This window comes from Anabrus simplex, chromosome 1, assembly GCF_040414725.1.
Source record: "Anabrus simplex isolate iqAnaSimp1 chromosome 1, ASM4041472v1, whole genome shotgun sequence".
Classification (NCBI taxonomy): domain Eukaryota; kingdom Metazoa; phylum Arthropoda; class Insecta; order Orthoptera; family Tettigoniidae; genus Anabrus; species Anabrus simplex.
In genome coordinates this window covers 538,997,406-539,021,820 of record NC_090265.1, presented here as the reverse complement: position 1 = coordinate 539,021,820, position 24,415 = coordinate 538,997,406, and the positions used below count along the sequence as shown (strand labels likewise).

The following is a 24,415-nucleotide window of genomic DNA, read 5'->3' as shown; positions in this document are numbered from 1 at the left end:
GTGACTGAGAAGTGAATAAGCTTCACTCCCACATGGTTTTTGTCACAGATCATGCAGCTGGATTGGTTGACCTCCTTACTGAACTTGAAAGATCTCTGTATCCTACCTCTCATCTCCTTTACCCCAAACTGCAGAACCTTGACGCCAGTTTTACCTTTATTTGTGAGGGGAATTTTTCTGCGGCAACTAATGATGCTTTGATTAAGCTCACTCCTCTACAGCAGGCTGCATGTAGAGACACATTAGTCAAAGCTGCTCATTCTTCACAGTGCAAGCTAGCCACATTGAAAGCTAAAGACCCCAACCATAAGCATTTTGTGTCAATTTCTCAAGCTTTGCATCCAAAAAATATAATTTTGAATAACACTGATAAATTATATGAGCTTGAGAAATTGTTTGGAGTAACAGATCTCTCACGAAACAATATCTGCTCTGGTTACTGTTCTCTGAAACATGCAATTCAAACCCAGATGAAAGAAAGTGAAAAATGTGATGTCATGCTTGCATTAACTGCAGTTCAGACAGAGTTCAGCATATTTGCTAAATACTGTCTTGAGTTGTGGACCCCAACGAACAATGTAGATAGCGAGCGTGTGTTGTCTCATTACAACACAGTGGTTACAGACAGACGGTGCAATTTGAAAAAAAGCAATGGCGAAGTACTGACAATGCTTAAGTTTGAACAATGAATTTGTATTGTGTGTGAACCAAGGACAATAACTGCACTTCATAAACTTGGAATCGTTAAAATTAATAATACCATGTGATTATTTTAACTTTGTAAATAGATGCTAATTTTGAAACAAATAGGTGCTAATTTTTCAGGTCCCTAACTATTACTAAGTGAGCCACTGCCAAATCTGCACACTGCTCTTTCAAAACAGCGAGTCAGAGTAGGGAGCGAATAGCTGGAATACTGATGAACCGGTGTGTTACGTACCAGCAGTATCAGACAATGTATGAACCAGAGGAATGGCATGCTAAAGAAAAAAGTTTTCTAATTCCCCAGCTCTTTCCCGCCAATATTGGGTCAGGCTGTTATTCTCGGTACGCATCAGTAATCCCATCTACCGGAGTTGAGGGCACGATAAGAGGCAAAGAACATCACAACAAACAATGGTCAATGTAATGTTATTGTTGATCAATGTTATGCGCTTTCGATATTGTAGGCTTTCGCATTTAGTTTCCTTCTGACTCTGAAATACTACTCTTATCACAGTCGGTACGGTAAAACTGAATAAAACATAAATGATCGGAATTTGTATTCACTATAACTTTTGTTATGTAGTACTTTTCTATAGGAGCAATAACGAAGGTATTTAAAAATTAAATTTAGGCGCCTACCCCTAAACTACCATTTCACTCAGGTTCAGTAAAATTGTTTATAGCTTAGACCACAGTTTTTTCTTCCCTGACTCTATATACCGATTTTCATTAAATTCTGTTAACCCATTTTCTCGTGGCTCGGCGTTGATGTGAACTTAGCAACAAAAATTGAAATTCATGAATATTAGTGTTATCATAGCCGGTACTGTAAAATTGTATAAGACATAAATGATCAGAAATATAATTCTATGTAACTTTAGTTACGTAGTATTTATCGACAGGACCACTTAAAATTTGAGAATTGAATTTTAGGCCTTCCCCTAAACTCCCATTTCATTCAGCGTGAATAAAATGATTTATATCCTATATTGTAGTGGCTCATCCCCCGACTTTACATACCGATTTTCATTAAATTCTCTTCAGCCGTTTTCAAATGATGCGTGTACATACATACAGACAGACAGACAGACAGACAGAAATTACGCAAAAGAAAAAGGTGCATTTCCTTGTTACCGTGGACATGAACGATGCAGAAATACAATTTTTTTCAAATTCTGAGCAATGTACAGACAAAACTCTTATTTTATATATATATATATATATATATATATATATATATATATATATATATATAGATAGATAAAAGTGTGGATTGCTGCAGAAATTTTACTTTCAGCATTGTTTTCCATTTCAGAACAACATAAGGCGCAAGCTTTCTGCCATCAGCTATTACAGCAAGCATTGTAATACAGCATCATTTTATCACTTCTTATAGTGTGTACACACTTAATGTCCCTTTCTTATCAATTGTTCGACTGTGGCATATCAAAATTGATTTGTATCTGCTATGAGTTTCCTGTGTGGGAGAAGCAAATATTTCTTCATTTATTGCTTCCCAGTCACGAAGCGATGAAAATGACTTTTTGGTTGAAATAATTCAGCATTCTTTGGTATAATGATCTTGATTGAAGAGAAAGTCCATTTCTCTTCATAAAATTAATCATTCACTCTCAGCTAACCATGAAATCACTCATCCCATGTGCTGTAGCAATTTCTCATCCTTTAAAACACAGCATTTTTGTGAGGAACAGCATATCCATTATTGAACAAAGAAATCTCATTTCTGCAGGTCCTCCTCCTACTTGCAGAAATTTGCCACATTTTTGGCTGCAGAATGCTTTGTGAGAATTGTTGGTTGCTTGCTTGGTTCTTTTTCTGCCAGTAGCACACATTGCACTCGGGGCCCCCAAGTATACTTGCAGTGTGTTTTGGCATAACTGACCCCCGTGAGTTTATACGATGCAGTATTACTCAAATACTTGCTGATGTGGATTAACAGACGATTTTCAAATCTCAAAATAATGCGTATAGCCAAAATGCTCACAAAATAAGTTTATACCAGACTGGAATAGAGCAACACTAATAAGATCTGCACAGTATTTGGAATACCAGGTTTTTAAAGCTGTGTTATGAATCGTTGAGGAAGTGGATGTGTCAAATATCCAAACATTCCTCCCCACCACCACTTTGAACAAAAAACATTGGAGAAAATATGGTAAATATTATATTGCTGAAACCATGAAGAACTTTAAATATTGAGATGTTTAATTTCAGGTACATAAAATTGAAGTTTTAATGTATTTCATTTAAATGCTATGGAATAATGCTATTAGGCTAATATGTTATTTGAAATACGATTTTATCTTCATGTCTAAAAATCTGCTGCAGTTATTGTTTTTCTTCTTCACTTGTCATTAATTTTGTTTTCTTTTCTTTTTTTTTTCAGCTGTATTTTAGTCTTCACCTTCTATTGTGTTTTTAACTTTGTGTTGTGTTTGTTGCCTCAGCTATCGACAGTTTATCCCCGTCAATATGGTGATGCAGGAATTGGCTTTCGAATCGCTCGAGAAGTGCCTAGAGTTTCTTGCTCCCTTTGGCCTTGTGTATGAGGATCTCCAGAGGACCAAGATAGATTGTAAAGCGAGTGTTGGTTCCATCAACACTATTTGAGCACATCGTTTGAGGTTGTTGAGAGGTCCCACACTGTGGTTGTCATGTCTTCGTCATTTCAAGTATCACCACTCGTCACTGCCATTGTATTGTCATGGGGTATTTTCTGGGAAATTTTGTATGTGTACATATATTTTTTTTAGAAAAATGCCCTCCAATTTTCTTGCCAGAATATGCTTGGAGAAAAGTTACCAAAGAAGAATGTGAAAATTTTGTTAATGGACTTTCAGAAAGAAAAAAAAAAAAAAATCATACTTCAAACAAGAGTGGTGTGGAAATGTGTATTCTCAGGAAGTGTATACAGTGGCATAAGATAAATCCCTAGTCCTACAAAATTAGTAGTTGGTCATGAAGTGAGAGTAGAAGAAATGGAAATTATTTTTAAACAGGTAAATGTCACTAGATGGAGAAAGATTGGATCCCCTTTCTTATAATTGCCCGAGTGAATAAATGGAGCTGAGAACAACATTTTCTCTATCACCATCAAGATGCATGCATCTTAGATATTATTAGGAAATATTTTGGCCTTAATAATTATTCAAATTATATTAATTTTTATCCCAAGAAATGCCATAAGAAAGGCTGGAATGATCTGCCATTGGAGTCAAAATCCCTACTTCAGTCCGCTTGTCAAGGTTAGACACGTCTTTATTCATCTGATCGTGTGAAGAGGACATATTGTACCTGCAGTTTCCTTGGTCAAAAGAGCTCCTTGAAGGCTGACACGGATGGAATTTTGAAATCGTTGAATCACCGCTTGTGTGTGAGGAATGGTACAAGTACTGATTTGTAAGACTAAGAGAACATCAATCATATTTTATAGAATCATCGTAAACAAGAGAGGAGGGAATATAACTTCTCTTTCAAAATTTCTCGCACAATTGATCCAGAAGTTTGTTACTAAATATTCAGACATACTTCAAGTATCTTGATAACTGAGCTACACTTTGCAAGATATGTACAAACCTTTCATGCTCTGTTTTTCAAGGAGGAATATGTGAAGAAGACGGTCCATTTTGAAGATTGTGTCAACAGGAATAGAAAGAAAAGTAACTAGCTGTGATCAAAATTGTATTTAAATGGTTTACATCAAAGGAAGAGTTTCTGATGCTGAACAAAGACCATCATTTATGATGCAACTTGATACCTTTACCATCATTGCAAGCATTTATCCTCTCTTACTGGTTTTATATCATGACTTTGTCTTACCTTCCTTAGAAAATCTATTCCTTTACCTCTCTTAAACCTCAGGTTGCATCATATTTCAGAGAAGAAAGAAGTACAGAAGATCTTGGATGGAAATGAATGAGAAGAATAGTTGAACATGATTTACCATTTTCTCCCAGTGCAGGTGTCTGGAATCAATAATGCTGTCCCTAAATTTTCTTCATGAAGATCGTCCAATGAAGATCCACTTCAAGCTAAAGTGTACGTAGCTTTCATCACGTGAAGATAAGAATTTTTCATTTTAGTTTCTTCTCTAGTGTCCAGCTTTGTATCATTTTGTTATCATCCAGTTGTAGTTCCTCACAATAAATATTTCCTTAATGGAATATTCAGTCTTCTGAGAATTAAGAGCATTTCCAACTAGCTAGGAATGGGACCTCTCTCTCTCGTTCTTGATAGGCAGGATAACATAACCAACCTTTTACAGCATCATCAGGTTACCAGGTACGACTTTGCAGACAAGAAGACGAGATGGGACGAGACCAGCGCTGTACCAGCCACATCCAACCCCATGGAATAAGGAAGATAAATGGCCTTGGTATTCAACTGCTTCTGCCCAGCTGCATTCTGATTTTAAAATTAACCTCCATCCTGTTCCTTATTTATTCACCTCCTTCCCTCCTCCCATTGTTTTTATTAAGCTTACAACATTCCTGTAAACGTTTGTATCCTAGTAATCGCATAAAATGAATGAAAATTACGAGATTAAAAACTTGTTAGTTTTTTTTCAGTTTTCATACATTTAATGTGGTAAACTTAGCTGTTATGTTATATATTCTGGAATTAACAGTTTGAATGGGAAATGTTTGTGTATATATATGTAAATACTTGTATAAAACAAACTGCTGTTACTCGACTCGTGAACTTTACCTGTGTTACGAAGATGTGATTTTGGACTGTGATCTTTGAGATAAGGTTCAGAAGAATTTATGTATGCAATTATGCGGGTAGTATTTTTATTTCCTCAGTTTGTCAGAGGAAACCATTTATTAAGTTGTTTTATGTACATAATGCCTTTTCTCTTTTCTAATTCAGTAATAAATATAGTGTTATTCTTTTTTAATATTCAATTATTATTGAAACACTTCCAATTCCTTTTACAAGTTAAAAAGAAATTGATAACCTCTCCCTTGTTACCACAGTTATACATGTTTGTAAATTTACTGAGACAAATAAAATACTTTAAAATGAGACTAGTCTACAATCAATGACAACCTTTTTCTTCTCCCTCAATATGCTTATTAAGGGGAATGAAAAATGAAAGAACTAGACTGTAAAACAATTGAGCAGTCAGTCATGAGTGAAAAGGTTAACTTATTAATGAAAATACTGAATTAACACATAATATAAATATTTGCATAACGTTGAGACTGGACATAACACCACAGAAAATTTCTTATGTTTTACATGTCTTCCATAGCAATGCATACAAAAGGCAAGCTGGGCTCTAAAACAAGAATTTATTGTAAACAATGTCCACAATATCATGGCTGGCTGTTTGAAAGCTACAAAGCCTGTTGTATACTTGCTGCATTACAAAGCCATTACACAGATAGCGATACAAAACTGTTGTATTGTGTTATGTTCCTCTTCAAGATGTCTGCACATAGACCCAACACTCGTTCAAAGCTGAAATGAGAAAAGAAGTTTTTTCAACATGTGAGCATTGCAGTTCCATAATATTGAGTTACACTCAGTTTACCAATGTATTCCTACTTTCAAAACTAAAACAACTCCTCTTCCTCCAAAATGATGCTGTATGTTGTAACTAGTAAATGGAGTAAATTGCTTTCCAACCATTATTGATTTTACAGCACTGCATTAAGGCAAAAACGGGCACAAATCGGCTCGGTGAGCAGGGCTCCAGCTCGGGTAGGTAAACGAGCAGAGTCTGCATGCCTCTCACACTAGTGAATGTGCACATATCTAAACAGAGATAAACTTTTACTGTCTAGTCTCATTCTACTCAGTGCGTGTAGGTATGGTGAGAAAAAGTTATATTGTATACAAATGTCTTGTGCTGAGAAAATATGTTTAGTTTTGTTAATTTCATTAGGTTAAGCATAGGAAACAATTATTTTCACATGTGATAACAATACTCCCTTGACCCTTCCTGTATTTGTACTTACAGAAATACTGCAGACCAACATAAACAACTAACGTCAAATAAACAAAGATTGTGTTGCATAAACATACTGCATATCGCCATCGCCATCTAAGCTTTACAGCACACTCTATTAGACATCATGCCATTAGTTCAAGTGGGGGGGGGGGGGTGTCTCTCTCTCTCTCTCTCTCTCTCTCTCTCTCTCTCTCTCTCTCTCTCACACACACACACACACACACACACACACACACACACACACACACACAGACAGCCCACCTATGCATTAAGGGCTATACTACCAAGGAATAAACTTTAATGTTATTGCAATCATTTGTCTTCAGTAACATACTCTACACATGAGTTTTGTCGAGCATTCGCTATATGGGGAAATGATGACGGAGGGAGAAGAGTGCCACTTCAGCACTGCCAACCAAACAGTGTGAAACAAATTGGTAAAAGGAGGAAATTAAATTGTCTGAATACTGTATTTACTTCAGACATAGACATAAATGATAAGGATATCTAGCAAATGGTTTTTAGTGTCTGTTGACATGTTCGGCTCGCCTGGTGGTCTTCCTATTTGAGGCTCTCAGGCAACCAGCACGTCTGGATGCAACATGATGATTATGCCAGGAGAGAGTGTAACCTGTTGTAAGCACATTGCTGACTTGTCAAATAACACTGAAAGGTCAGCTCAGCAATGAACCTCATACAATGCAATGGAGAACCTGAGAAGATTATTCGAAAAGTTAAGAATAGACCGGTTTCAACGTTAGAGAATCCAAAAAGAAAGAATATTAGTTACGCACTTTTCACTTACACTCATAAGAACATATAGGAAATTACATATTTTTAAGAGACAAAATGTAAGGGTATCCTTTAAGACAGTTAATATTTCTCAGCTTTTCTACAATCATTACAAATAAGGTCAAGAATAAATCGGGAGTATATAAGCTTAACTGTAATTAATGTCCAGCAAGTTATGTGGGGCAGACTGGACGTAACTTTGCTCTTAGATACAAAGAACTTTGACGTGTCAAAATATAATCGATTTTTGGTCATGAGCTACCACATGGTCAATTTTAATCATTCATTCACCTCTTTGAAGCAAGATGTTCGGATTTTAAGTAGGAAAGGCAATTTGCTTAATATCTTCGAAAATATCTTTATCAATTTGGATTAGAAATGTAATCCCTCTCACAATTTAAATGCGATCTCAGAGGAGTTAAACATTCTTATTGAAGAAATTATTGCTAAATTCCTCAAGCTAAGGCACCACATTAAGTCAACACACTCACCATCCCCCACGCTGGGTCAGCCCCTCCGCAGTTTCCCCTCCTAGGTAGCTCACGTCCCAAACAACTTCCTAGTACAGCACTTAAGGCGGAAACACACTGCTGTCACTTCACGCGAGTTCGCACGTATCGTGATGCAATCGAACCTGTCAAGAAAGATGTGCTATGCCTTTTCCACACTGTATGGAATGTACAGTGATCACACTGCACTCATGTCACGGCTGTTGACAGCGCTCTTCACGCAGAGCACATTTTTCTGCTCTAGCACATATCTGGGGACATGAAGTGTGAATAGAAGCAGTTTCTTTTAGCGATATGGAAGAAACGTTAATTGAATTGGTGCGGGTGCATGAGAATCTGTATGACATAGGTTCGATTAACTATAGAAATAAGCAAATGTGGCACGAGGCTTAGTACAAAAAGGAAAGCAGTTAAAGATTACACCTACTCGTCTTAATAGGCATTCAGTTGTTGAAACAGTCTACAATTGTGCTTATGATGATTATCCCAATAATAATAATAATAATGATGATGATGATGATGATGAAATGGTGTATGGCTGTTAGTGCCGGGAGTGTCCGAGGACAAGTTCGGCTCGCCAGGTGCAGGTCTTTTGATTTGATGCCTGTAAGTTATCTGCGCGTAGTGGTAAGGATGAAATTATAATGAAGAGACATACACCCAGCCCCCGTGCCAGCGAAATTAACAAATGATGGTTAAAAATCGAAACCGGGACCCTTGTGGCCAAAGGCCAGTACGCTAACCATTTAGCTACAGAGCCGTACATAATAATAATAAATTAAATCCTACACAAATTACAAATACAAATTATCCTGTTGAATTAGAGAGCGGTGAATAAATGTTTATAGAATGGTCCTTTCACTACAGCACAGTTCTTTTCTTCTTTGTTCAATTTATTCTTCCATGACGAACTGTTGGTAATTGCCATGGCACAGAGCCTTCAAGCGAGTTGAAGTAATTTTTGAAATTTTCTCATATCTGTAAAGCTTGTGTAGGATTCCTTGGAATCAGTTGCAAATGCAGAGCGTACTTCGGCCAACAATTTCATCCTTGATGAGATTATGTAAGTAGTCGAATTCATTTCTTTTTCCAGCCTGAACTACATCTGAAATTTTTCTGGATGCCCATTTAGCGCCCTTAATAAACTGCGGTATTCACCGCAAATTACTTTCATGTACCCACAGTCGTTTGCAACAGACAGTACTCATGGCAACAGAAACATCACAGGCCATTAAAAGATCCGATGAACTGGATGTACTATCGTAGCTTGTCATCAGACGAAGTATACTGTGAACGTGAGGACAGTGTGTTTCCTGTCTTCATACCGCAAACAGTGACATCATCAACCTTCCCTCCACGCTGACTCAGCTCCAAGATAGTTCACGTGAAGTGACAGCAGTGTGGTTCCGCCTTTAGTTAGCAATGGAACTCAAGATGAGCCAAGTCAATTCACATGGGGCAGGACGGGAGTAGCCGGATGTGCCTTTACATTACTTAGGATTAGTTAGCCGATTTATTATACTTTATTTCTTGCTTATACATTTTTTTCTATTTTTAGGCCAACTTCATTACTGCGGCATAATCCGCAACAACTTATGCGGTTGAATCAAATATTCCACCTCCTTGTAAATTTGCTTACAAAGCAACCAAGGCTTGCAACAGTCTGTGCACATTACACACAATTACACGGCAGTCAACAATTTGTGCATCATGTATTCATTCATCAAATAGGCAGGCTCACTAAGATTTTTATCTGTGCTATTTTAAATTCTCTGATATTTTAGTACTGCATACCTGCCAACTTTACAAAACCAAAAATTCAGGAGACACAATTGGTCAAAACTGCTTAATCTACATGTCTTGCGCAGTACAGTACTATGATATATTTATAACACTCATTGTCTCAAAGCCCGACTGTTGCTATACGAGGCTACAAGGCTAAAAATTACACATCTCTATTCCCTCACAGGAAGTATGTGAGGGAGATGACCGGTCTCTGATAAACCTACTGAAAATAGTATTAACTCATGCTCCACATGTGTGAATCAGTTATGCACTTAGATGCCATTACTTAGCAAATGCGTAGATTAATATATTGCACCAAGTTGCCTGCGCAATTATGCAAAGCGCAATGCTATTTGGATCAAATAACTAGCTGCTGTACCCAAGCTTTGCTACGGAATTCTCCGAAAGACTGCCCTTACAGTTTTCCCAACTGAAGTCAACACAGGTCATTACAATAATGTTACAATTAAAAGCAATGCTGTAATATGAAATATTCGATAAATAGACAAACAGCACATTTTCTCACTTTTAGCAAAAAGTACTACGGTGTCGATCAAATAGTTCAAAGTTTCAGAGCTAGAATGACCAGGCTGCAAACACTCCTGTGTAGTTATTCCATTTAAGTGTGCACACTGCTCATTCCAATCTCTGCCTCAGAGTAGGGATCGAATAGCTGGAATACTATGACGATCCAGTGTGCTACATACCAGTAGTATCAGAAAATTTATAAAACCAGAGGAATGGCATGCTAAAGAAGAGAGAGATCGTAACTCCCCAGCTACTTCCCGCCAATATTCAGGCAGGCTGTTATACTCGATATGCAGCAGTAATCCCATCTATCGGAGATAAATGGCATCAGAATACACAAAACACATCACAACAAACAATGGTCAATGTAATGTTATTGTTGATCAATTTTATGAGCTTTCTATATTGCAGGCCTTCACATTTAGTATTCTTCTGACTCTGTGATATTACAGCATCTGATGTAAAGTGAGTCATCCTTTCTTTCATGACTCCCTCTTGTGTTGTTATTCAAGCGATCATTCCTTCATGACTCTTTTCTCATTCTTATAATCATCTTCAAAATTTAATCACCATTCCCACCAATATTATTAAAGTCGGTACGGTTAAACTGAATAAGACATAAATATTCGGAAATTGTACTCTCTATAACTTCTGTTATGTAGTACTTTTCGATATGACCAGTAAGATAGGTAATTACATTTTTTTGGCACCTGCCCCTAAACTACCATTTCAAACAGGGTGAATAAAATTATTTATAGTGTAGACTGTAGTTCCTTATTCCCCGACTTTACATAAAATTCTGTTCACCCATTTTCTTGGACCTCGGCGCTGATATGGACTAGCAACAGAAGTCCAAATTCATTAATATCTCAGTTATCATAGCCGGTATGGTAAAAAAGGTTAAGACATAAATGATGGGAATTTTAATAATATATATAACTTTAGTCCTTCCCCTAAACTACCATTTCACTCAGTGTGAATAAAATTATCTACTGCCTAGATTGTAGCGACTTATTCCCCGACTATATACCGATTTTCCTTAAATTCTCTTCAGCCGTTTTCTCGTGATGAGCGTGCATACATACAGACAGAAATTACGGAAAATTTAAATGTGCACTTCCCCTTGTTACTGTGGTCACAACCGGTACGGAAATATAATTCTTTTTAAATTCTGAGCAATGTAAAATCCAAAACTCTTATTTTATTTAGAGATAAATTAAAATTAGTCAGAATTGTCTCCAAATGGCTCATAAAATCTCTAGAAAAGTCACTAGTTGTTATCACTGAAATTCGGTCTCTAAATTATTAAGAAAGACTCCATATCTAGCGACTAGTCTAGAATTGACCAAAGAGAATGGAATCGACTAGATTGATGTGAACGAACACGAACATAGCACGTGAGAATGAGAGATTGATAACCGATATATAATGATGCGCTGATCTTCAGGAGCTAGCAATTCGTTTCAATCAAGCGACTCATCTTCGACTTCTAAACAATTTTGGGACTTCATATTCATTAATTATATTGTGAGATCATGCCTCATTTGCTGGCTCATTTAACTTTTTACCTCTTCTTGTAAACATTATGAGACATTGCTGAAATTTGCGCGTGTTGTGCTACTATTCAGAAGATCGCACCTTACTTCTTATAAGTGACTGACTTTCTACTTCTAGATTTTACAATTTAAAATTGCACAGTGCCAATCCCCATTAACATATTTTGCCTCTTCAACTGTTTTTGTGAAAGACTCACTCTTTTATTTTCTTGCTTACTTATGCATTGTTTTTTGCATTTTATTCGGCTGATGATGACCCAGATTAGGGTCGAAACCGGTACTGCTTCCGCTTTTAATTAAATAGGAACGTAATACTACATTTCATATTTATTTGTATTGAATAGGTTGAACTACCTTATTTACTATTTCAATTTCATTGCGATACATTTCAATACGGAACATTATGAAATTTTTATCTTTAAATCGATATATATGCGTCGCAATATACAGGTTTCAATAAACATCACACAGTCGCGCATATTTCTCGCATTAATAAACGTTGATATATCGTTTGAAAGCAGCCAACTCCCTGAGATTAGCAATTTCAAACAGACAGAGAAAACAGACCGAGTATAGATACGTCGTATGTAATTGCCAGGAAATCGCAGTGATAAACTGGCTGCTAAATATATTGTTGCTTGCTTAGCACCACCCAGGGGACACGTGTGGGGTATCTTGAGGTTAAACCTATGGAATAAGCAGTGCCATTTTACAGCACATTCCCATGGATCAGGCAGGCTTCAGACCAGGTCGCAGCTGTTGTGATCAAGTTTTGGCAACTTACAACATTCATAGAAACCGAGTTCCAAACAAAACTGAAAACATCTGTTGCTTTTGTTGATCTCACTGCTGCATTTGATACCGTGTGGAGGGAAGGTATGGTCTATAGACTTCTCTGGGTCATACCATGCAGTAAGATAGCAAGACTTATTAACAATATGCTGAGCGATAGGAGGCTTCAGGTTATCATCGGGAACAATGTGACCAAGGAGATGAAGCTTAAAAATGGTTTGCTTCAAGGTTCAGTCCTATTGCCATTCCTGTTCAGCTTATATATATAATCTTCCTGAAGTTACATCATGGAAATTCTGCTATGCTGACGATATAGCATTAGCTGTGCAACACAAAGAACTGGAGAAAACTGTCCATTTTGAAAACTTACTTCAGGAACTGGAGACTTAAGCCCAGCACCAATAAAACGGAGGTATCTTGTTTCCATTTGAACAACCATTTAGCAAATACTAAATTGAATGTGAGTTTCTGTAGCAGGATACTTCACCACAACTGGAACCCAAAATACCTTGAGTAACCTTGGATCGAACATTATCCTACAAGCAACATCTGCTGAACTCCGCACAGAAACTGAAAACACATAACATCATTCATAAGCTTTGTGGAACTACCTGGAATTCTTCGGCAAGTGTTTTACGGTCTGGATGAACAGTCATCACACAAGACTTATTGATACTGAATTGATGATGATGATGATGCTTGTTTTTTTAAAGAGGCCTAACATCGAAGGTCATCGGCCCCTAATGGAACGAGATGGACGACATGATATAGGATAATTAAAATTTTAAAATGTATCCACTAACTAGAGCTAAAAAAAAATGGTGATGAAGAAAAATGATTATGAGATTAAAACAATCAGTGGATATAATTCGCAATGCCTTATTTTCTAATAAAATAATAGAAAATACAGGTAACAAAGGAATAAGGCATTGCCTGGAAGTACAGATATATATAATTCATGTTAGACGTTAAAATAACACATTAAAATATGCAATACAAACTAAAATGAAGTCAATGGGATAAAAGCGCAATTAACACAAATACACTAGAACAAAGGACATCATTGCACACGATAAAAGAGACCACTATCCCTCATAAAACGGATGACTGCTTGTCATCTCGCAGGACAAGGGAGAGTGTACTGGGAAGGTTAAGCCTACGGCCCAGAGCGACCAGGTCCACACACATTACATGTTACAAATTTCATATTTGGTCCGTATTGAAATTTACGTCAATTTAATATATTACTAAAATTTATTAGGATCAACCTATTCAATACAAATTTGAAGGGACATGTTTCGCCCTTTAAAAGGGCATCATCAGCATTTTTACACTCATACTTAAAGATAAAAATCAGGATCCTGATTGTCATGGTAAAAAATATAAAATGAGAATATAAGATTAGAGTGAAATTATACAATGTGAGAAATTGTTATGGATTCTTAAATAATAATTTAAAATTGAAACTTCATTTAAAATGTTTGTGAAGAAAAAATATTTGAAGTTGGTATGATATTACACTAGTGATTTAAAAAATGATTTTATAAATTAGACAAACTAGGCCTTAACCACATAATAACAAGAAGGTCTAGGCTAAAGTTGTCGTATCAAAGTTAGAGTGAAATTCGGCTGGAAGCAACTTGATTTACATGTTGAAGAGAAGGTTAATGGAACTTAGTAGCCGCTTGAGATGACATTGAAATTTTCTTGTTGAAAAGTCGTGATGTTTAACTGTAGTATGGCGCTATGTAGATTATAAAGTTGGATCCAACTAATCCATTAGTCTCGTTATTTACGTAGTGGGTTCGCGGTCTCCGTAATCTTGTTGAAGGAGTTATAAAGAGTTCATAATTGAATGTTGCCGTATAAATCTTTGTTAACTTGGATACTGATAGTTAAATGGGAACATTCTTATTTGTTGTTGGCTGTAGTTTTGAATATAGACTAACTATTGAAGAATATATGGTGAAGAATCTGTAATGAAAAGAGAATGAAAGATATGAAGTTTAGAGGAAAAATGGTTAATTAGGCGAAATGATGTATATTCAATTACTTACATTCTCGATTTTTGCAGTATGAACTGGTTGTCTGTATGGTCTTGGAACGATTAAGATTTGAATGTCGTGTATTGTATCTGTGTGGAACTGAGGGAGGGGGGTGTAATGGAGGGAAGGAAATGGGCGGGGCGTTGAGCTTGTGCGCTATTGGCTGTTGAAGATGTGGAATTTAGGAAGAGGGGTGTGATGGAGAAGAGGAGGTGGACGGAGGGAGTTACCTTTAAGGGGAAGTTGGGATCTTTATTGGAAGTTAGTTCAAGATTTTTAAGGATTTTATTTAAATTTGGATTTAAAGATTGTAATAAATTGGGTAAAGTCTCGTGTAAGGGATTTCTTATTTTGACGGGATCATTAAGATTTAGGTCTTTGTTGTAATGTTGATCCAGATATATGACAATCGTCATCTCAATAGCAAAATTAAATATGATGCTTATCCTCTTCCCAAGCTGCAAAATGCTTTTCAAATTTTTGCTAATGCCAAATATTTTTCCATATTTCACTGTAATTCTGCTTGTCACCAAATTCCCTCAGATTCTGCTAGTTCTAAACTTACTGCCTTCATCACAGTTCTGTAACCTCTTTGCTCAAATGGATACTTTCAATTCTTATAGTAATTTTATGTAATACTGATTCTACCTTGTCTTCTGACCTGCCCTCTTCTGTAACCTCTTTACCGTAGAATGAACCATCTCTTGATTATACTGCTTTTATTCCTACTACCAAATGTCGGATCCCAGGTTATGCAACGTCTTGTTGATTCCCTTTTTTCTGATATTAAATACAAATACCTTTATCCGTATGTAGATGATTTATTGATTTTTCTCCTAATTTTGACTGCCATATTATTCATCTCACCGAAGTACTTTCTCGTCTTCGAACGGCAGATCTTGCTATCAACCCCTCCAAACTTTCTCTTGCTCAACTTCTGTTAAATTTTTAGGCCATATCATTTCTTTCCAAGGTGTTTCTGTTGATCCTGACCGTACTGCTGCTATTACTCAGCTCTCGCCCCCTAAAAATATCAAACAACTGCGTACCTTTCTTTGAATGGTTTCTTTTTATAACCGTTTTATTCCCAATTTTTCTCATATTGCTGAACCATTGCACTATCTCAAACTAAAAATGTTAAATTTCTTTGGACCCCTACTCAACAGTATGCTTTTTCTGCTCTTAAATTTCTTATCAAAGCTCCCATTCTGCAGTTCCCTGATTTTTCTTTACCCTTCGAAGTACACAATGACGCTTCTGATTATGCTATTTCTGGTGTTCTTAATCAAGTTGTTCTCCCCCTGAACGCAATTATTCCATCTATGAACGTGAAGCCTTAGCCTTAGTGACTACCCTTGAACAATTTTCTGATTACCTTGATCACAAAGAATTTATCATTAAAACTTGTAATCAAGCCCTCTCATGCTTCTCTCAAATGCTCCTAAGATTGGCAAAACTGGCCGCTGGCTGCTCCGTCTTTCCCGGCTTAAATTTTCCCTTAACTTAATTTCCAGTACCCAGAATTCTGTTGTGGATGCTCTATCTCGTTTGTTTGATCCCTCTTTCTCCTACCATTTTCCATTCGCTTCCCAACTCTAATTCACCCCCATTGGATAACTTAATTTGTTCATGTCGATTTCCCATTATCTTTTCAGTCTTGCCAATCTCGGCAACTTCAGGATGATTTTTGCATTCAGACAAAAACTTTGGTTTCTGACCCCTTCTATTGTGGTCCCTTTTTGTTTTCCAAAGGTCTTCTTCTTTTTAAAGCCACCCATAAATCTTCTGCTAGAGTTGTTGTCCCTTCTATTCTTCAACCCACAATACTTTCTTATTATCATTCTTCTTCTACGGGAGGGCATTTTGGTTTTGCCAAGACTTATGCTCGCATTGGTTCTCTTTATTTTTGGTCTAACATGCGTAAATATATTTGTCAGTATGTTTCTTCTTGCCAACCTTGTCAGTTGGCTAAACCTTTAAAAACTAAATCTACAGGCTTACATTCTGCTCTTCCTCCTACTTCTCCAGCTCAAACATTTTTTATTGACCTGGTTGGACCTCTTGTTCGTTCATCACGTGGTAACACCTATATTTTCACTTTATTAGATAGTTTTTCTAAGTATCTGGTCCTTTACCCTTTATGCAAAATTTCTTCTTCCATTATTATTAATCTTCTCTCTAACATCATATTTCCCCTTATTGGTTTACCTTCTAATTTAGTTTCTGACAACGCCTTTATTTTTACTTTCACAGCTTTCTTTCAAATGTGTTTCCAACTGGGAATTATGAAAATAAATACCTCTCCACATTATCCCCAGGCTAACAACGTCGAATGCTATCACCGAAATCTTAAAATCGCTCTTTCTATTTTTCACAACTCCTACCATAAGGAATGGGATGTAAATTTTTCTGCTTTAGCCCGTGCTTTTAATTCAAGCATAAATTGTTCCACCCAGCAAACACCTGCTAAACTTTTTAGGGCCGAGATCTCCATACTCCCTTATCACTTACTTGGGATCTTCACACCCTTTTAGATTCAGATGACTCTAAATCTATTCAATCTCTTTGGACCGAAGCTTTTTCTCATCTTTGTGCTGCTCAACTGCTTTCCAAGAAAACACAGGACTCCAGTCATATACCTTCTCCCTTTAAACTTGGTGATATGGTTCTCTTACGCAATCACCCCCAAAGTTCCGCTAGTGATCAGTTTTCTGCTAAATTAGCTTCTTGGTGGATAGGCCCATTTCGCATTATTTCCCTGCCTACCCCTGCTAATGCCCTTTTACAATCCACTTTTGATTCCTTTGATGTTAAATTTGTTCATAATTCTCAGCTTAATTCCATGTTCCTATTTCTGTTAACTAATACATTTTTTTTCTCTCTCCCTCCTCACCCCCCCCCTCCCCCTTACTTCTATTCTGGGGAAAGATTTTCTTCCTGGAGTGATTGCTTCCTTTGAAACAATTTTTTTTGTTCTTTTGTCCTGGTACTGTTCAGTTATTTTACCAGTTTTTTTTTTTTTTTTTTTTTTTTTGGGCCCTTTTGTTACGGCCCTTTTTCTAATATATCTTGCTCATCATATTCTGGTCTCCACCATTCCGTTTCAAGACGGACTCCCCACGAGTGCCTGCGCCCTTACCACATCCACCAACGGCGTAACAAAAATTCTCCGACCGCTCAATTTATCTCAGGGTAAATTTTCTTGTGTCGCTCCGTTTAATGTGAGTTCTGAAGAGAGGTATAAGTGCATATAAATCGCTACTCAATGTATCGGATGAACGTCTCCATCCCTCACACCTAACTCAACACATAAAGTAACACTAATCACACTATCTCTACTTAACATTACACTATTCTACTGTATCAACCTATAAATTAATACGTCACACATGTTCAATCTTAACCAACTAGTTTATTATCATGATATTAAGCATAGGAAAAAGAAAAATTAAATTAAGTCTTTGTTCCTTGTCTTTGAAATAAAATAAAAATCATCCATTGATTTTATGTACAACTGCACTCATTAACCCTTACCCCTCGAATTTAAGTTTTCTGTGTTGTCTCTACTACTCGTATTTTAAATGTAAATTTTTATCCTATGTGACCTGTATTTATCTTTCACGATTTTGGAGATAACACTTGCTTTTAAATGATTTAGTTAGGCTACACATGTTTACAGCAAGCTATACTGGAGCAAATAAAAGCAATATGTGGAATTTTAAGACAAATTATTTTGGATTTTATTATTATTATTATTATTATTGTTATTATCGTTACCGCATACCGATTGGTTTCATTAATAATTTCAGTGTACAAATTATCGCTAAAGAGCAATTGAAAAACTATTCAGTCTCAGGTTTCATACTTCGCGGTAGTTTGTAGGCTGAAACCACTGCAAACGGCGATTTCTTGAAATCTGGATCTGTTGATTTATAATTGTGTCGGCCGTCAGCATCAGGTACATGTTGAGTTACGGCACACACACCGAACATCGTCAGTTCACTTTTAGGCATCGTGAAATGCTATTAGATATATTCATTAGGAGCTGAGATGCGAAAATACTGTGGTTTCGTGTGTTGCCTGGCATATACAACATATACATGACTAGAAGAGCACATGGCGACCATATTTGTTTACTATCGCTCGAGCTTTCGTGTGTGAGTGGACAGCTGACGGCTACACTGCCATCTAAATAATAGATTTTTGACTGACTGTCAAATAGTATCTGGATTCTACAAAGTTCCACGCGGAACCAAAAGATGGCAGTACAGTATATCATCGTGTATTTTGTTGGCTAAGAGACGGCAGACGAGCGGTGGGCGCTAAAATTTCATGTCAGGTCTCCCCCGACATGCGACCGGAACGGGAATATCGTAATGTCGGGCCTCACCCAATAGACGAGTGGTAAGGGTTAATGATGTTCATTTTCAGTCCCGACATGAGCTAACTTTATATTCTCGATCATTACTTAATGTCTGAACTCTTCCTTTAAATCATTACATGCTCAAAAAAATAATTAAAAATCAATAACATAAATGCTTTGCTCAATGAAATGTCATTTGCCTTGAAAATTAAGTTACTCCTTTCAAATCAACAGGATAGCTCCAATATAATCTCAGATGTCAATATTATTCATCACAGCAATATATATATCATCTAGTACCTTGTGCACTATCTCCATAGAATATTTAATATGGGTATTTCCTAATAATGCAACCACATTTTAGTTACAGCAAGAATCATTTACCTTGACTTACACGTTTGGGTTAGCTATGCCTACCTTATATTACTATATTCCCTCGATATGAATTCTTTCTATGCATCTGCTTCATGTATACGATCCAGAAACGAAATATACATATTCTGCGTCCATCATTTTATAATATCTGCATGTAATTCCATATCAACTCTCTTCAACACTTTCTTATTCCTTTATTACAATCTTCAATTCATTCACCAAAACTTCTTAACGTAACCATTTTCTTTTAAAAAAATCTCATAACCTCTTCTCGTATACAATCTTTCCCACAATGTATTATACTTCATTGAATCTTTATTCACTTCGCTGGATCACATTTCATCCCCTCAGAATAGCATTTAACCATCTAGTATACTGAGATACTTCTTCACGTTCTACATTGAAAAGGAATAATTTGTATTAGTTGCATATCCCTTCTGTATCATACCATTACGATGACCAACAAACATGTTCGGTTTCCTAACCCATTTCAGATATCCACAATTCACATATGCTTTCAATTTGCTGTGTTAATCTCTACTCATTCCTACTATTAATCATGAATTCTCCATACCTATCATATTACACTCAATATATACGGCCACTTCTTCCAATTGAGATATAATGATTCTCATAACTTAAGGGGACCATGTAGCCTAAAGGGGTCACATTTGGGATATTTATTTTATTGTTTAGTTTAATTACGCATACTTTTATGAATAAATCTTAGTTTGTTTCATGAATATCGGACTGTTCATTTTTGATGCCCCGCCCCTTTTATACATGCCGAAACTAAACGACATAGATCTCTGTAAAGCAGTGTCACGGAAGCATATTTCTCATGAAGGTAATATTTACACACGTGTATTGGCAGTACTGTATGTGCATTTGCCTTGTTTATTTTCTGGATACAGAGTTTGGGCGGGAATACATGCCAGTTCTCAGCTTGTTCGTAATTTGTGTGCATGTGTTGAATTGTGTTAAAAATATAGATCTTACAATGCCTAAAATAAAGAAGTTCTCCCCCAAAGCTAAATTTAGAGGTAATCAGTACACCTGTAACATAAGTCAGTGTAGTGAGTTTAAAGGAACTATTATTGAAATAAGAAACAGTAAGTGCAAAAGTGAACCTAACCTCCAAGGCAAAGCAAGTGCTTCCAAGGAAAAGTTGAACTAACATATACATGGTGCAGGTTTTGATAAAATTAAAAGGAAGGAAGCACCTATGACCACAAACATCCCTTACATGGTACAGTAATTGAGGCAATAAAGCCTATTTGCAAGGAACCAAGCAAGCCGGATCTCCTGCCACACAGAATCCAAATGAATGTTTCAATTCTGTAATATGGACAAGGTTACCAAAACCTGTGTATGTGGGATTGGAAACAATGAAATTTGATGTGTATGATGCAGTTTTGTGATTCAGTGAAGGAGTATCTGGCAAGAAGAAAATTTTAAAGCTGTTATGTATTGAACCAGGTGTCAACACACAATCAACCCTCAATGATATAGACCACTAGCGAGTGATCAAGGCTGAAAAACGAACCAACGTTACTTGGCAAGATGCCAGAGAGTATCAGAGGAACACTAAAAGGAAGAGTGAAGAAACCAATGATGCAGATGATCCAGATTATGGGGCATGATTGTTCTAATTATGAAGACAACACAGTATTTTCATTGGTAAAAATTGAAATTGAAATTACGAGAAAAGTTATTTTTTTCAGTTCACATGTTTCTTGAAAAGTAAGAGAGCTACTGAAAACTACTGAACTTACTTTCCATACCCATATAATGAAAGTGATGCACATTTAGGTCAATATGTTTTGTAGAAGTTTAAATACTTGTGTGAAGAGCATTGAAAATTTTGATTTTGTGAAAAATGCATCAGCTAATTATTTATTTTATTTCTCAGACCTCATTAGTGCAAATGTACTAAATATGCATGGCATTGTTTAACATGAGCTCCCGTACATCCATGAATTTTTTTAATGTAATGGTTATATTGTCTACAGGGTGTACCTAAATATGTTCACTTTTAGCATTGAATTAAATGGGACATTCGTTACCTACAAGGTCCCCTTAACCTTGAAAGCTAGATTCTGAAATTGCACTTCACTGAATCACTTGACTTCCTAAACACACCACTAAAAAGAATAATTTCATGATACTATATCCTAATTTAATTAAGAACGATAATCTAGTAAACTTAGCTTGTCATTCTCTGGCTTATGACAATTATATAGCCCTCTGAGTTACAACTGCTGTCCTCGGCCGGCTGGAACCCATGGATCAGCTGGTCTCCACTTCTACATCAGGTTGGTTGGTTGGCCAGTGACACACTCATCTCCAGGTCGGTCCAGTGCGGATTTAGCAGCACATATTCATATTCTCTCTTGCACTAGGCTCAACAGAATAAAGTTTTGATATGTACAGATTCATATCAACTCCTCCAGTAGTTTAAAATAGTCTATCAATGTTCTTGTCTGTTTGTTACTTAATCTGACTATCTTCAAATATATAATACTGGGATTAGTATAGTTCACGTACCAATTCAGCCTTAATTTTTATGTGAATTAAAATAATAATTTTGTTTTCCGATGCCCTTGTGTCTCTTAATTCTTCTTGTAATAATTCTCGTCCTCTATTTATTTGACGATCTTTAATTCCAACAGCATTCAACGTTACGGTCCTTGTCTGACCACTTGTCTCACTTATTTAATCTTAATCTTCATATTTTCAGCTGGACTACTGTTCTTCTGTGTTGAATATATAATGTTCTGCTATATCTTCTTCTCTCAACAGTTATTTTCAATATCTTCTAACGGGATCTGGCTAATTTTTTTACGATTCTACGCAGCTGAAGTCTTCATCTACCATTCAGTTTTACGACAATTTAGTTGTGTAATCTATATATATAAAATAAGAGTTTTGTCTGTACATTGCTCAGAATTTGAAAAGAATGGTATTTCTGTATCGATCATGTCCACAGTAACAAGAAAATGCAGTTTTTACTTTTCCGTAATTTCTATCTGTCTGTCTATCTGTCTGTATGTATGTACACGCATCACGAGGAAACGGCTGAAGAGAATTTAATAAAAATCGGTATGTAAAGTCGGGGGGCAAGCCGCTACAATCTAGGCTATAAATCATTTTATTCACACTGAGTGAAATGGTAGTTTAGGGGAAGGCCTAAACTTCAATTCTCAAATATTTATATTATTAGTGTTCATATCGATAAATACTACATAACTAAAGTTATATATAATGAAATTTCTGATCATTTACGTCTTAAGCATTTTTACCGTACCGGCTATGATAACACAGATATTCATGAATTTTGATTTTTGTTGCTAAGTCCATATCAGCGCCGAGCCCCGACAAAATGGGTAAACATAATTTAATGAAAATCGGTACATAGAGTCGGAGAATAAGAAACTACAGTTTAAGCTATAAACAATGTTATTCACCCTGGGTGAAATGGTAGTTTAGGGGAAGGCACATAAAATTTAATTTTTAAATAGGCTACCTGTGTTCATCGTTCTATGGAAAAGTACTACAAAAGTTATAGAGAATACAATTTCCGATCATTTATGTTTTATTCAGATTTACCGTACCGACTATGATAAGAATGGTATTTCTGAACCGGAAGACAATTAATAATGTGAAGGCCTACAATATCGAAAGCGCGTAACATTGATCAACAATAACATTACACTGACCGTTGTTTGTTGTAATGTTCTTTGTCTCTTATGCTGCCGCTCAACTCCGATAGATGGGATTACTGCTGCGTACCGAGTATAACAGCCTAACTGAATATTGGTGGGAAATAGCTGAGGAGTTAGATAAATTTCTTCTTTAGCATGCCATTCTTCTGGTTCATACATTTTGTGATACTGCTGGTACGTAACACACTGGTTCATCATAGTATGCCAGCTATTCGATACCTACTCTGACGCGCTGTTTTGAATGAGCAGTGTGCGCACTTAAGTCAGAGGCTCAGTTAGTAGTAGTAGGAGTCAGGGGCGTATATAAGGGGGGGCCCAGGGGGCCTGGGCCCCCCCCGAAAAAATGTATAAGCCTTGAAGAACCGGACCAAAATGATGGGAATTTTCGATCGTTGTTGAGATTCCGAGCCAACAGTTAGCAGTTTATGTGCCATACCTGGACGATTTTTGTAACTCACTAAAATAATGCTTTGAATCTCACAAGGAAATAGTTGCATCCTTACAAAACATCGTTCCACAATTGTGTATCGTAACAGATTTCGGTTCATTGGAGGCTGCTTTTAGTTTCTACGAAGGAAATCTGTCACATAAAGAGATTGTGCAAAGTGAGTTTATGTTGTGGAAAGAAAAGTGGAGTCAGGAAAATCCTTCAAATCTTCCCAAAATGGCTGTAAGTTCTCTAGAAAAATGTGACAAGACTTTCTTCCCCAACATTTATACCCTTCTCAAATTACTCGCCGTTCTTCCTGTTTCTATCGCAACCGTGGGAAGAACTTTCTCTAGCCTAAGGAGACTGAAGACTTACTTAAGGAACAGCACATCTGAAAGTAGGCTTAACAGGCTTGCTTTACTCTCTATCCACAGAGACATTATAGTTAGTGATGAAGAAGTTCTTGATAAGTTTGCAAGTGTACCAAGAAACCTGGACTTCGTTTTGTAACCATTGGTGTACTGTATGTATGTATGTATGTATGTATGTATGTATGTATGTATGTATGTATGTATTTATGTATGTATGTATGTATCAGCCCAATCAATGTTTCCTTTTTCCTTTCTAAAGTGTTTGAAATCGTCTGACCTCTTAAAAATTACTTAATCTAACCTTACATCAATCTTGGCCCCCCCCAAAAATATATTCTATATTCGCCACTGGTAGGAGTAGTAGTAGGAACTGGTCTAGAATTATTATTTTGGGCCTATTCCAAATTATGGTACCACAATTCATTAAATAACTTGAAATTCAACCCTGAAATGAGCCGT

The 24,415-nt window shown here is 36.5% G+C and overlaps 2 protein-coding genes across 3 annotated transcripts in view; one reads left to right on the top strand and one right to left on the bottom strand.

Annotated features, from left to right (window-relative positions):
• LOC136857100 (leukocyte receptor cluster member 8 homolog) overlaps positions 1 to 5,624 on the top strand; it is a 297,050-nt gene extending 291,426 nt beyond the window's left edge. For both annotated transcript variants that reach the window (XM_067135497.2, XM_067135498.2), the window contains one exon: positions 3,174 to 5,624. In XM_067135497.2, the coding sequence (XP_066991598.1) occupies positions 3,174 to 3,336 (163 nt within the window). In that variant the 3' untranslated portion in view covers positions 3,337 to 5,624. The remainder of the gene's footprint in view (positions 1 to 3,173) is intronic.
• Positions 5,503 to 24,415, bottom strand: part of Pka-R1 (protein kinase, cAMP-dependent, regulatory subunit type 1) — a 412,780-nt gene continuing 393,867 nt past the window's right edge. Inside the window, exon 7 of the mRNA XM_067135499.2 lies at positions 5,503 to 6,192. Coding sequence (XP_066991600.1) covers positions 6,108 to 6,192 — 85 coding nt within the window. The 3' untranslated portion in view covers positions 5,503 to 6,107. The remainder of the gene's footprint in view (positions 6,193 to 24,415) is intronic.